This window comes from Capra hircus, chromosome 2, assembly GCF_001704415.2.
Source record: "Capra hircus breed San Clemente chromosome 2, ASM170441v1, whole genome shotgun sequence".
In the NCBI taxonomy this organism is placed as follows: domain Eukaryota; kingdom Metazoa; phylum Chordata; class Mammalia; order Artiodactyla; family Bovidae; genus Capra; species Capra hircus.
Window position 1 is genome coordinate 117,182,505 of NC_030809.1, and position 13,403 is coordinate 117,195,907.

Here is a 13,403-nt window from a genome sequence, read left to right on the forward strand (position 1 = left end):
TCAGCAGAGTAGTGGTAACGGGACATATGAATAAAGAATCTCACTTCAGCAATTTCTATAATATTAAATTGCTGAATTAACCAGGAATTAATGGCAAGGGACGTTTGCCCTACTGTAGACGAGGGAAGGACAGATATTGTCATTACTGAATACTCAAAGAGAACATCTTAAGCCAAGACAAAGAATCCTTTTATTTTCATATACTTAATGCTTCATGGGAAACCCAGGAAATTAAAAATCAAGAACTTAAAACAAGGGGCTGAGAGGATTTGCAGCCTTCTCATTGTCATAGAGCCCTGCTTCAGAATTCCACTCACATGTTGTAACTTCCTCTGCCATCAAAATTGCAAACAGATCAATGAATTGGTCAGTTGGTAGCGATTTCTTCAGCACCAGGAGCAAGGCTTGGTTTTAGGTGATTTAAGGGCTACAAAAATGAATTAGACAAGGGTATTCTCACCTAAAAATTCTCCTAGTTTAACCAGATGACAGGTGCACAAAGATTTATATCACAAGGTAGACATGATAAGTACAATGAAAGAATGAGCAGATCACTTTTGCCTGAAGGACAGTGAGAACAACTTCATGGGGGAGGGCAATTGAGCAGGATCAGATGGATTGCAGAGGCTTTACGTATGCAGAGGAATGGGGATGGGAACAAAGATAGGGAAGGGCAGAGTATGCACTGGAAACATCAACTACAACTCCTGTGAAGGGTCAGTAAGTGGGAGCATGAGAAACAGGCTGGAAAAGTGAACTGGAGGTTAGAGCTCAGGGCACTTTTAATGCCCATTTAAAGAAAGTTGAAGTGATGGACTCTAAAGACTTAAAGAAGATGCTAAGCTTTGTGAGAAGGAAACGGGCACCAACATAAGAGTGCTGCTGATCTGGCAGCCGTGTACAGGACACATCTGGGGGTGGAGCAGGGAGCCCGGACAGGAGAGGGCTGCGTAGTGAACGTCGGCATGAGAGAAAAGGAGGATGTGATCTACAGTGACTGCGATGATCAGAGATGTTCCAAGTCAGGATGGAGGGAACAGCACATGGAAGCGGGGGGCATGAGGACTCAAAGATAACTGTACAGTCACATCCACAGCAGGCTTCTGAAGAGGAGGGTGAGGGGAGCATACGCGTCAGGAGTTCACAGTTTCTGGGTAAAGTGAAGAGACCCCTGAGATGGCTGAGCCCCGCCCATATCATTGAAGTGTGCCTGTGCTTAGCGCTCAGTCATATCCGACTCTTTGCGACCCTTCGGACTATATCCCACCAGGCTCCTCTATCCATGGAATTCTCCAGGCAAGAACGCTGGAGCAGGTAGCCATTCCCTTCTCCAGGGATCTTCCTGACCCAGGGTTGAACCCAGGTCTCCTGCATTGCAGACAGGTTCTTTACTGTCTGAGCCACCAGGGAAGCCCCTTCTCCTGCTTGGCAAGCAGATTCTTTACCCGCTGAGCCATCGAGGAAGCCCATCTCTGAAGTGAGGGGCTATCAATTCTTTAGTTCCGATTCCATCTCTGTAGTTGCTGATGGCTCTAACTAGAGAAAACCAGAAAGAAGGGAGAGTGATCCAGGCCCAGAGGCCCTTGTGTTCTGGACGCTTCTGACCCCTTTGGCCTTTACAGTTCCCTTCACTGTGTGGGGCTCTAACTGGCCTCCCTGTTGTCCTCCAAGCTGTCTTCCCTGGACGGGCAGGGCTGTCACTGCTCCGAAACAAAAACTGAACCGCCTTTGGTTACATTCCCTCAGACTCAGACTCCCTGGGTCCTCAAGTGAGGAACGCAATTGAACCCACTGTGTGAATAATAGGTGGAGGAGAGAAGATGGGAGAATCTCCCAAGAAAAGCAGATACCCATAGTGTCCTCTGGGAGACAGTTTTCAAATGGAAAGAAGTGACAGACAGTGGCTATTTAAGGTGATCTGAGAGGAGGTCAGGGTCACCACAGGATGTACTTGACCAGGTGGGTCCTTGAAGAGCCCTCCAAGCAGAGCCGCTTAGTTCAGCAGGAGAAAAGTTCAGCCTGGACTTGCAGGCCTGCCTTCTCTTCCATGACCTCCCTCCCCCAATATTTTCAATACTCAAGAGTGACAAAGTATAGCCATCTTTTCTCTGATGTAGCACTGGATTAAGACACAATTCTTAAAGAGAACCCCATATGAACACGCAGACATCTGAACACAAGGCACCCACATATTTATGGTCCTGTCCTAAGCATCAAGGCCATCAGCTCAGGCTGCTGCCTTAGGAGCAGGATGTGCCCTTTAAGGTGCTGACTCAGCCGTGTCCCCTACAGTCAATTTCCTGCTGAAGGTTCAATAACTTTCACTGATGATGAAAAAAAAAAAAAAAACTCAGATATTAAACTTGGCATAAATCCTATTTAAAGTCAAAACAACCCGCCTTGATTCAAGAGGTTGGGGGCTCAGAGAAGAGACAGAATAGGTTAGGTGTAAGATAATACCCAAATTCCATTCATAATGCTGTGTGGTCATCTATAAACAAGCTTAGAAATAAGCTGGGGTGAACTGGAAGGTCACTGCTGTTGAGATTCCCAAAGGTAGCCCGCCTGTGGAAGAGGAGCTGGAAGGTGCTCCCTGCTGATTGGGGTGGGGGACATGCGTCCCAGGCCCTCCCCCGCTCTCCCCTCCTCCCCCGCCGCATCACCTGGCATTGGGTAAATGTCAAGGTTCTAGGCCCTCTACACGGTGCATTTGTCCTCTACAACAAGTGGCTGTAAGGCTTGGGCTTTTCCACTCAAAGGAGATTGGAAAGGTAATGGCCAGCACATGTCCTGCCTTCCTGCAACTAGGAAAAGGTGCGCCCTCTGGAGGCTCAATTCCTAAACAGCAGCCCATGCACCTGGCCAGCCAGGTGGGGGTCAGTCCCAATTACTGCCTCCTTTGTGCAGGCAGGGCTTCACCGGCGGCTCAGCAGTAAAGAATCTGCCAGCCAACCAGGAGATGAGAGTTCAGTCCCTGAGTTGGGATGATCCCCTGGAGAAGCAAATGGCAACCCACTCCAGTTTTCTTGCCTGGGAAATCCCATGGACAGGCTACAGTCTGCCTGGTAGGCTACAGTCCAAGGGGTTGCGAAGAGTAGATATAACTGGGCAACTGAACATGCGCATTGCACAGGCAGGGACTCTTGCTCAAGGCTCATGACATACACATCTACCTGCATGACAGCAAGGACGGTTCTGAGGGCGGAAATTTCTTATTATAACATCAGACTATCTCATGGATCAAACGCATCTCCTGAAACTTGACTACTTAAAAAACAAAAGAAGAGGCTAGCACAGCCCTTCTCATTGCCCAGCCAGGCCCACGGCATTCTTTTCACAGAGGAAACCATATTTTTGGTGTAGCCATTCCTATTTTTGCAGGTAAAGTCCACAGGGTGTACCTATTCTCGGTACTTTACCAGGATATTAATCTGTGGCCTAGACAATAACATTGAAAACTTAAAATATGCAAGAGGTAGTCCAAACACAAATACCCAAGGTGAGTTATTGGTGTTTAATTACTGAGGCAGTTAAACAGTGCTGTAAACGAGTTTAGCTTTGATTGTAGCCGTAATCCTTACAGTTTGGAATTGAAAGAAGGGATGATAGAGGGTGGCAATATAACATGAGGATGACCATGAGTTGATTTTAATTGATAAATTGACATATATAGTGATAACTATTTGGCCTGCATTGGAATCCTAGGAAAGTGCATAGAATTATGGGAGCATATAATTGGCGCCCTAAACTCATTTTCTTATGTTATCACAGCTGGCATCTTCAGGTTATTAAAAGCCTTTAAACCAGTCCTCTTCAAGGAGATCTAATTGTCATTATGGTCTCTATGCACTATTCCTCTTTGCACAGAGCAGAAGTACACAGGCATTAGAATCTGCACAGATTTTTCTGGACACATCTTGCTTATTTCAAGTTCAAGAAAGATCAGTAATGTTCATGAGGATAAAAACCATTCTTTAGATCTTGGTTTCCTCATGCAATGCATAGGGTAACCAACCCTTAAATGATAAATTAATATTATAACCTGAATCAGACTCTTAAGAACTTAACTCATTAGTTCAAGGAAGTTCTGTAAACTTTTTTGTGCACAGGTGGCTCTACAGAAAGGACTGTTTCCCAAGGTATAAATGATGTATCAGAAAGACAAAAAATGGGCTTAGGTTCTGACATTGTTGGATGATTAATTATATGTTGTTTCACCTACTTATTTTGGTTAGACAATCTAGGGACACTTCTAGAAAGGTTTTCACTCTTTAACCCATCCCCTGCCCACCACCACACACCCCCATGGAGACTTTTCCCTACAGGAGAAATAGGATTAAGAGAACAAAGCAGAAATGAAAACACTGCTCCCCACCTTATGGCATTCTAGAATAGGAAGAGAAATCCCCAACATGGAAGAGTATGAAATCAGAAGATCAGATACAAAGAAAAGTAAGGCGGTACCAGCCTAGCATGAACGCTTACTGAAGATTCACTGCAGGTTTATCATATAGACAATCTGTGTTGCTTTAGGCCATATCACCTAGGAGTACAGATAACAGTGAATTGAAAGTGATTAATGGTATGTATCACACCCTCCAGGATTTTGGGCTCTCCATCTCTCAAGGTTCTTGTCCTAAAGATGTGACCCTTAGTCTGCACTGAGTCCCTCAGCCTCTGCTGGTCATACTGGTAGGCAGGCGCCTTGCCCCTGGTCATAGTAATGCTTCTTTCTATTGGGCTGCTGTATATCCTTTTGTGTGCTACTGACACTCTGGAATCCCTATGCTCTTGGGGGCATTTAATTCACTGAAACTACATTAAGTCAGGAGAAGGCAATGGCACCCCACTCCAGTACTCTTGCCTGGAAGATTCCATGGACGGAGGAGCCTGGTAGGCTGCAGTCCATGGGGTCGCTAAGAATAGGACACGACTGAGCGACTTCACTTTCACTTCTCACTTTCATGCATTGGAAAAGGACATGGCAACCCACTCCAGTACTCTTGCCTGGAGAATCCCAGGGACGGGTGAGCCTGCTGGGCTGCCGTCTATGGGGTCGCACAGAGTCGGACACAACTGACGTGACTTAGCAGCAGCAGCAGCGTATTAAGTTCATGCCTTTTGTGTCCACTCATGTCCTTAGCTGAGAACATGAACCCATGGTAGGCTGGAGTAAGAGACAAATCCAAGAGGCAGACTCCATGGTGAACTTGGAATTCTCCAGACACTGAAGCCCATGGCCTCAGCTCCCAATAGGAAGAATTTCTTACTCAGAGGACTCTCATGTAGACAGACCACATCTCACTGGTCTTTAAGACATGTCTGAATCTCAGATGTGGTGAATCGTAGGCTGCAATTGGAGTCTGACCTGAGTATTTGACCTCCAGATCTGTTTAGCACTCGATGGTGAAACCATTTTCTCCCCAAATTCTGACCTAATCTCTGAATCACTGATCACTAGCTTGGTCCCAACTGGGTATAATACAACACATTGAAACTCAGCCATTCTTCCACTTATGAAATCTCATGGATAACTCTGATTCTACATTTCAAATTTCTCCTTTCTCTCCCTCCTCTTCTCCATAACTATAGTTATGTGTGTATATATATATGCTAAGTCACTTCAGTCGTGTCCGACTCTGTGTGACCCCATAGACGGCAGCCCACCAGGCTCTCCCGTCCCTGGGATTCTCCAGGCAAGAACACTGGAGTGGGTTGCCATGTCCTTCTCCAATGCATGAAAGTGAAAAGTGAAAGTGGAGTCGCTCAGTCGTGTCCAACTCCTCATGACCCCATGGGCTACAGCCCACCAGGCTCCCCTGCCCATTTTATATATATATATATATATATATATATATATATATATATATATGTATGTATGTATATGTATATATACACACATATACAGAGGAGCCTGGAGAGATACAGTCCATAGGGTTGTAAAGAGTCAGACATGACTGAAGCAACTTAGCATGCAGCTCCATTAAAAAAAAAGTATTGTAGTAGCCAAGGTTATAATATTTTTAATATATGCATAATTTATTTGTAAAACAAAGCACTTATTCACTGTTATTTAGCTACAATGTTAGGAAACTGCCGTTGCACATACTCTATTGTGAAATTTCAGTAAATACTTTTCTATGTGCAAGATTATTTTAAGCCCACTACATTTTCATGTTATTGCTGCAATTATAAGATATCGGCTACCAATTATGATAATGTTGTATTTACTTTATATTTCAAGAAAAAAAGCCACTAAGTTAAAATTATCTACTATATCTCAATTACATTCTAATAAAATATTCACTAATATCTTACAGGATAAAAATCTGGAATAAATCAGTTTAGTTAATAATCTTAATCATTTTAAGATGAAATAATGCTTTTTTCCCTCAAATTTAAATATTTCATATTTTTAGTGTGTTTGTGAGCTAAAAATAAAAAAGCATAGCAAATTCCAAGATGATGTGTTTTCCTTATTCTAAGAAAAGAGTTAAGCCTGAACATAGGGCAGGACTTTTAGAAAGTAGACAGCTATTGATTTTGGCTGCTTCAGTACTAGACAAGTCACATCACATAGCTCTTGCCATCATATTTAGCCCATTATGAGCTTTGCTATTTATCTCCCTGCTTGCCCCTTCCATCTTTTAGCAATGATGATAATTATAAAATAGTAAAAATATGAAACAGTAAAATATGTATATGGAATGTCTATATAACTAAATGTGATTAAAGTAAAAAAGCCTTAATATTTTTGATGGGCATGTTATAAAACATATATAATATATATATAAAATAAAATATAACATAGCTGACTCACTTTTTTATATGGCAGAAACTAACTGTAATTATACTTCAATAATAAAGGAAAAACAACAAAATCTATAAAAGTAAATATAAAAATAAATAAAGTATAATTATATATCGCCATATTTTTAAACATTTTCTCAATTAACTGTTTTGCGTTATAGAACACTAAAGCTCTGGGGGTTGATTCAGTCATTCAATCATTCATTCATGCATTTGACAAGTATTTACTGAGTGCTGCTATGTTCCAAGAACTGTGAACAGCGGTAGAGATAGAACAGTGAACAGAGTACATGAAAAGCCCTGCCCTGCTGCTGCTCACACCCGTAGGCTGTTGATCTCCACAGCAAACAGCCCTTGGCTGCTGTGGTTTCGGTTCCCCCATCGTTTCCTCTGTTCTCTGCTGTCACCTCACTGGCACCGTGGCTGTTTTGATCTGGGTCCTCACGGCAGGTCTTTCCCTAAGGATCTCTCCGAGCCATGAGAAACCATATCCCTGAATGGAGTCCAAGCAGCTCACCTTTGTCTGCTGCCCATGTGTTGCTCCCTGACTTTCCTAGCCGTTCCCTCATCCCTGCTCTGAGTTTAGGGTCTTCCCTTGTTTTCTTTTTTTAAGCAGTGTGACTGAACCCTAATAATCTGATTCAATCCTGAGGCCCAAAGGTCTCCAGGCCATTTTTCCCTGGGAAGACAGAATGCATTTACATTCAAATGACATGCTCAAGAGTAGCCACCATCAAGTGTTACTACAAATACATATTTTTTCTTATGATTGTAGTAACTTAGCTGATAATTCTCTGAAGTGAAGTGAAGTGAAAGTCACTCAGCCGTGTCTGATTCTTTGTGACCCCATGGACTATAGAGTCCACGAAATTCTCCAGGCCAGAATACTGGAGTGGGTAGCCTTTCCCTTCTCCAGGGCATCCTCCCAACCCAGGGATTGAACCCGGATCTCCTGCATAGTAGGTGGATTCTTTACCAGCTGAGCCACAAGGGAAGCCCGATAATTCTCTGAACCTCCGCAAAACTCTGAAAAAGACAGACACCTAAACTTCCCAAAGGAGGGAAAATCAGGTTGCCCATACTCCCCTGTTTTGACCACTCAGAAGTGCAGGGAGAGGAGCAAGAATCCTGACCTGCCTTGAAGGGAAGGGGGGTGACTAAAGGGAAAGGCACATCTGAGACTCATGTCAGAGCTGGAAGGGGGTCCTGCTGGGTAGCAGTGTAGCACAGTGGTTAGGGGACTCCAGTTCTAAGGCCAGATTGCTTGACTGTACCCCTTACAATCGTTTGACATTGGCCTGTCTGCTCAATACCTTTGTGCTTCAGTTCACTCATCTGTAAAATAGTACATACTTCATAGGAGCATAAGACTCAGATTAATACAGATAGAATGCTTTGTATTGTACTTGGTCCATAGTAAGCAGTTGGTGAATGGTAGCGAGTATTCTCCTAATCTCTTTACTTATTTTTACAGATGAAGATATACACCCTAAGATTTTAAGTGAACGGAGAGTTAGAAGTAAGACAAATGCCAAAATCAGGCATCCCGATTCTCATCATATTACACAGACTTTTTCCCCTGATATCCTGCATACTTACAAAAGGAAAGAAAGAAACACTGAATCACTTAAATGATTAGGAATGAGCCATTCAGTTATACATAAATTCCTTTTCCCATCTAAAACTGAAATATGCAAATAGGCCTTACTCAGTTCTATTTCCCCAACATCCAGTGGGCAGGACTAGTTGTAGAGGCAAGAGACAAAGGGTCCAAAAGCCCTGGGAAGTTTAACTTGATACACTATTTGCTTCCTTACCTTAAACTTGTCAACTTCAGCTTTTGAACATGTTGCATGATAAGATAGCACCTGGTTCAGAAAAAAAGAAAAAAAAAAACCTTCAATGACTAGACATGACTTAATTTTCTGAAATTCTCCTGGCACAAAACTAAACTTTGTTCAAGTATACCACCTTGACATAATAGTGGGTTCCCTGGTGGCTCAGACAGTAAAGCGTCTGTCTACAATGCGGGAGACCCGGGTTCGATCCCTGGGTCGGGAAGATCCCCTGGAGAAGCAAATGGCAACCCCCTCCAGTACTATTGCCTGGAGAATCCCATGGATGGGGGAGCCTGGTAGGCTACAGTCCATGGGGTCGCAAAGAGTCGGACACGACTGAGTGACTTCACTTCACTTCACTTCAATGTATGATGAGAAATTCCCAGTAACCATCTGTGATACAGATTATCTTCTGTGCAAGTACAGTGAAATCTATTACAATGAGGAATGGAATGACAGTCCGTGTTAAAGGCTACGTGTTTCATACCAGGATGTTTATATAAGTAGTTACTTTACCCAAGGGACATGATGTGGCTCGAGACCACAGTTCCCAAGGTGTGACTATTTCTCCCATGAAATGCTTTGAAATGCAAATAAATCAAAAGGTATATGTATGTGTGTGCACATCTATGTATGTGCATATTTGTGTGTGTGTGTCTATGTGTGTGTCCTGTGGTAGACACTGTAACTTGCTGACTCAACTTCCATGTCTGGTCTATTCTCATTTGCCGGCTTTTGTTCTCTAAGAAAGATATATTGTTATTCCCAATCATCTGCAATTTTCTTTTTAATTGGCCACACCCTGTTGCATGTGCGATCTTAGTTTCCTGACCAGGAATTGAACCCATGACTATAAGGGAAGTCCCCTGCAATGTTTTTTGTAAGAGGATTATATTTACCTGTTTCATGGACATCAGCCTAAGTATATGATTTATGTTAGTCAATCGGTGGTGGAGGAAAGTGATGGTGCCACCTTTGAGAACAGCCTTTAAGAGCCATCATGTGGTTCTGCCATATTCTCTTCCCTCCACCATGGGAAGGGCATGGCCCTGAGAGGTGCTACCCCTCTCAGCCTGGGTCTCCAGGGGAAGAAGATGCATGGAGCTGAGCCATAGCCAGCACACTGCCGATGCTGCGTCACATGAGCAAGAAATCAGCTGTTGTGCTTTATCATCGCATCTTAACTTACTGATAGAGTTTGAAAATCAAAAACCCAATTGGCAGACTCACTGCCACCAGGGGTGGTCATGTGGGGTGGCCGTGTGACATTCCTCTGATCGATGAAATATATGTGGGAGTGTTGGGTCTGCCTGTATCCTTTCTTTGTTTCCCTGGAAAACAGCTGTAAGGCCTAGACATGCAGCAAAATCTGTTACCTCTGAGGTTATGGCCATAAGCGTGAACAGATGCCTTGTTATAGATCTAGAGCAGAGAGGGAAAGGGAAATGAAGCCGACCCTGGTCTGCCTTATTCCGGACTTACTGTTCTGCAGAACAGATAAACTCGCATTTCCTTGAGTCAGTACTGGATGTTACGAGGCATATGCACACGCAAACACAATGTATGTAGTCTACAGATGCTACCAGTTCCATCCTTAATCTATACAAATATCAAATAAATCTGAGAAAGGTTAAATCCCTCTTCAACTACAGCTTTAGAGAATCTCAGTGCATATCTTGCTCTGAAAAGTAAAGTCATACATTTCTTCTGACACTGACAGTCTCTTGTTGGTGAGCAGGGATGTATCATCAGCTGGTAAGAGTACCTTGTTCATGCAGGAGTACCTCTACCCTTTGGTAAAGTGCAGTCTAGGAAGAGGCGACATTGTCCCCTCAGAGAATCCCTAGAAGGGCAACCAGCCAGCAAAGCAGATTCCTCAGGACAAGAGATCCTTGCGCCCTGCTAGAGAATGCTCTGATTTTATCCTTCCAAGCAGTTTCTGCAGTTTGGTCCTAAAGGGTTTCCTGGAATGCATCAGGAAGGTGATCGTGCGTCACTGTTGCAGTCACCCTCAGGATTTGCTTTATACACAGAGCACAGCAATGAGACCCTAGTAACATCTGTGCCCCTCTCACGTATACCATCGTTGTAGATGCCACGCAACCCTGACCGGACAGAAATACACAACAGTGACCTTGCTTAGCTCCTAGCTTCTTATTGTAGCAAAGCCTCCGATCAAAGGTGTCACTCTTCCTAATGGGCATCTACAAAGGCTGTGAGGACACATCGGACTTTCCCTCATCACCTGAGGTCAGGGATCACGTCCATTTACTCCTCAAACTGCATCAGCTTTGGTTGTTCCCTTATAATTTCACTGAAACAGCTTGTATCAGGGTTTTCGATTTCTTGCTATCAAATCTCTCTGCAAATGTATTTCGCAGCAACACTGAATGCAGGTGATTGCTCTTGCCGTTTTTGAAGAGGGTCCTCTTGGCACCACGCTATCTTGGTTGTCATTCCACACTCCTGTCTGCTCTTTCTTTGTGTTCTCTTTTAGCCTCCCTCCTCTACTTGAACTCTAAATGGAGACATTTACTCAGTCTCTTCTTCAGTGACGTCACACATGCTCATGACCTTATATATCATCTGTAGGTTGACAACTTTCAAATTTAGCCCTAATCTCTCCTTGAGCTTCAAACTCACATATCCTGCTGTTTACATCACTAACTTCCAACTTGGCTGACTCAGTAGCATCTCAAACTTAATATGCCTAAACATGCCCACTGATTTTCCCATCTTTAGTAGACAGAATGATGCTCCTCGTCCCCTCATGATGGCCACATCCCAGTCCCTGAAACGTGCACATATTTATGTTACATGGCAAGGGGGAATTTAGGTGCCAGCGGATTTAAGGATGCTCATCAGCTATCCTGTAGATAGGAAGATGATCCTGGATTATCTAGGTGAACCTAATGTAGTCACAGGAGTCTTTATAAGTCAAAGAAGAGAGCAGGAGAGTCAGAATCAGTGATGTGACATGAGAAATATCGACTCTCCCATTGCTAACTCTAAAGACGGAAGGGAGACATGAGCCCACAAATGCAGGAAGCCTCTAGAAACTAGAAAAGGCAAGGAAACAGACTGTCCTCCAGAGCCTCCCTTAGAAGAAACACAGCCTACTCACACTTTGATATTAGCTCAAGGAGAGCCATTTCAGACTTCTGACGTCTAGAACTTCAAGATAATAAAGTTCTGTCTGTTGTTTTAACCCACAAAGTTTGTGCTAACTCATTACAGGAGCCATGGGAAATGGATGTCACTAATCTCTTTTTCTCCCAGTCTTCCCAGCAACATGATGAAACTTCATCCAGTCAGTTATTTAAAGCAGAAAAACCTTGATTTTCCCTTCCTTCTTTCGCTCACACTGAATCCAGGAGAACAACATGCCATTTCCACTCCTGTATCTTGACTCTTTCCGGTTTCACCACCACTACCCAGATCCAGTCCACCATCCTCTCCTACCTGGGTCCTGACAATAATCTTTCTACCCTGACCCCTCCTGATCTCTTTGGCATACATCAGCCAGAGTGATACCTAAGAAATATAAATCAGATCTTGCCGTCCTCCAGCTGAAAACTCATCAGTCCTCAGCGACTCCGGTTACACTTAGAATAACATCGCGATGTGGCCCCCAGCGGCCTCTCAAATCACACCGCATGTGCTGCATTCTCTGGACATGCTCACCTCCTTTTGGGTTTTCTATATACCACACTCTTTTCCATCTTAGAGCCTTATATGCCCTTATCTCCTGGTTGATATTTTCATCCTTCTGAAATTAGGCTAAATGTTACCTCTTCAATGAGGTCTTCAGTCAGTGCCTTGAGAAACCAGCTCACTCACCATTACTCTCTGTGTTCCCAGGCTGTTTCCATCACACCACTTATCACAGCTGGAGTTATGTGTTAGCTTGTTCGTCCCCTGCCTCCCCCTCTAGACTGCAAGCACCATGAAGGCAAGGATCAAATCTGGTTTTGGTTGCCAACGGATATCCTGTCGCTAGGAGAATGCCTGATACTTAGCTGGCACTCAGCAAATATTTAATGAATCATGCAATAGAAAATAATCTCAAAAGAAAATCATCTATTTCTCATATGCTTCTCTGCTTGTATTATTAGTGGCCTTAATTTATGTCTTTTCCTCAACAAAATCATAATATGTCTTAGGGCATAAACTGAACAGTGTAGGTAGGGGTGCCAGTTTTAACAAATAAAAATACAGGACACCCCATCAAACTTGAATTTCAGATAAATCACTAATATCTGCACTATTTGAGACATAGTTATACTGAGAATATTATTTGTTATTGATCTAAAGTTCAAATTTAACTGGGCGTCTTTCTGTTTTTACCCAGTAACCTTACTTCTCCTCTCTCCAAATTAAAAAGGCTGGGAAAAAAATATGGAAAACTTTAAGCCACATTCCAAAATTTTTCATGTGCCTCACTCAAGCCCTCCCAGTGACTTTTTTTCCCCAGTATTTTTTCTGGCAAACCTACCAAATATCTCAAGTCTAGAGTATTTTCAGCAAAGTCAAATAACCTCACTAATCTAAGATCTGAGATGAATCTATGGATGCCATTGAAGGAAATATAATAAGATCAAAGTAATTCCTGATTACTTATAGCATAACCAATATTGCAAAGAGAATCTGTGTGTGTGTGTGTGTGTGTGTGTGTGTGTGCACATGCGGGTGTGACCACATGGCACAGCTGATAACTAAAAATCATGCACGTTTCTGTGGTGGAGAATAAAAAAA

General features: G+C 43.2%; 1 protein-coding gene across 1 annotated transcript in view; it reads right to left on the bottom strand.

Annotated features, from left to right (window-relative positions):
- PDE11A (phosphodiesterase 11A) overlaps window positions 1–13,403 on the bottom strand; it is a 449,211-nt gene that overhangs the window by 135,846 nt on the left and 299,962 nt on the right. Inside the window, exon 10 of the mRNA XM_005675916.3 lies at window positions 8,628–8,678. Coding sequence (XP_005675973.1) covers window positions 8,628–8,678 — 51 coding nt within the window. The remainder of the gene's footprint in view (window positions 1–8,627; window positions 8,679–13,403) is intronic.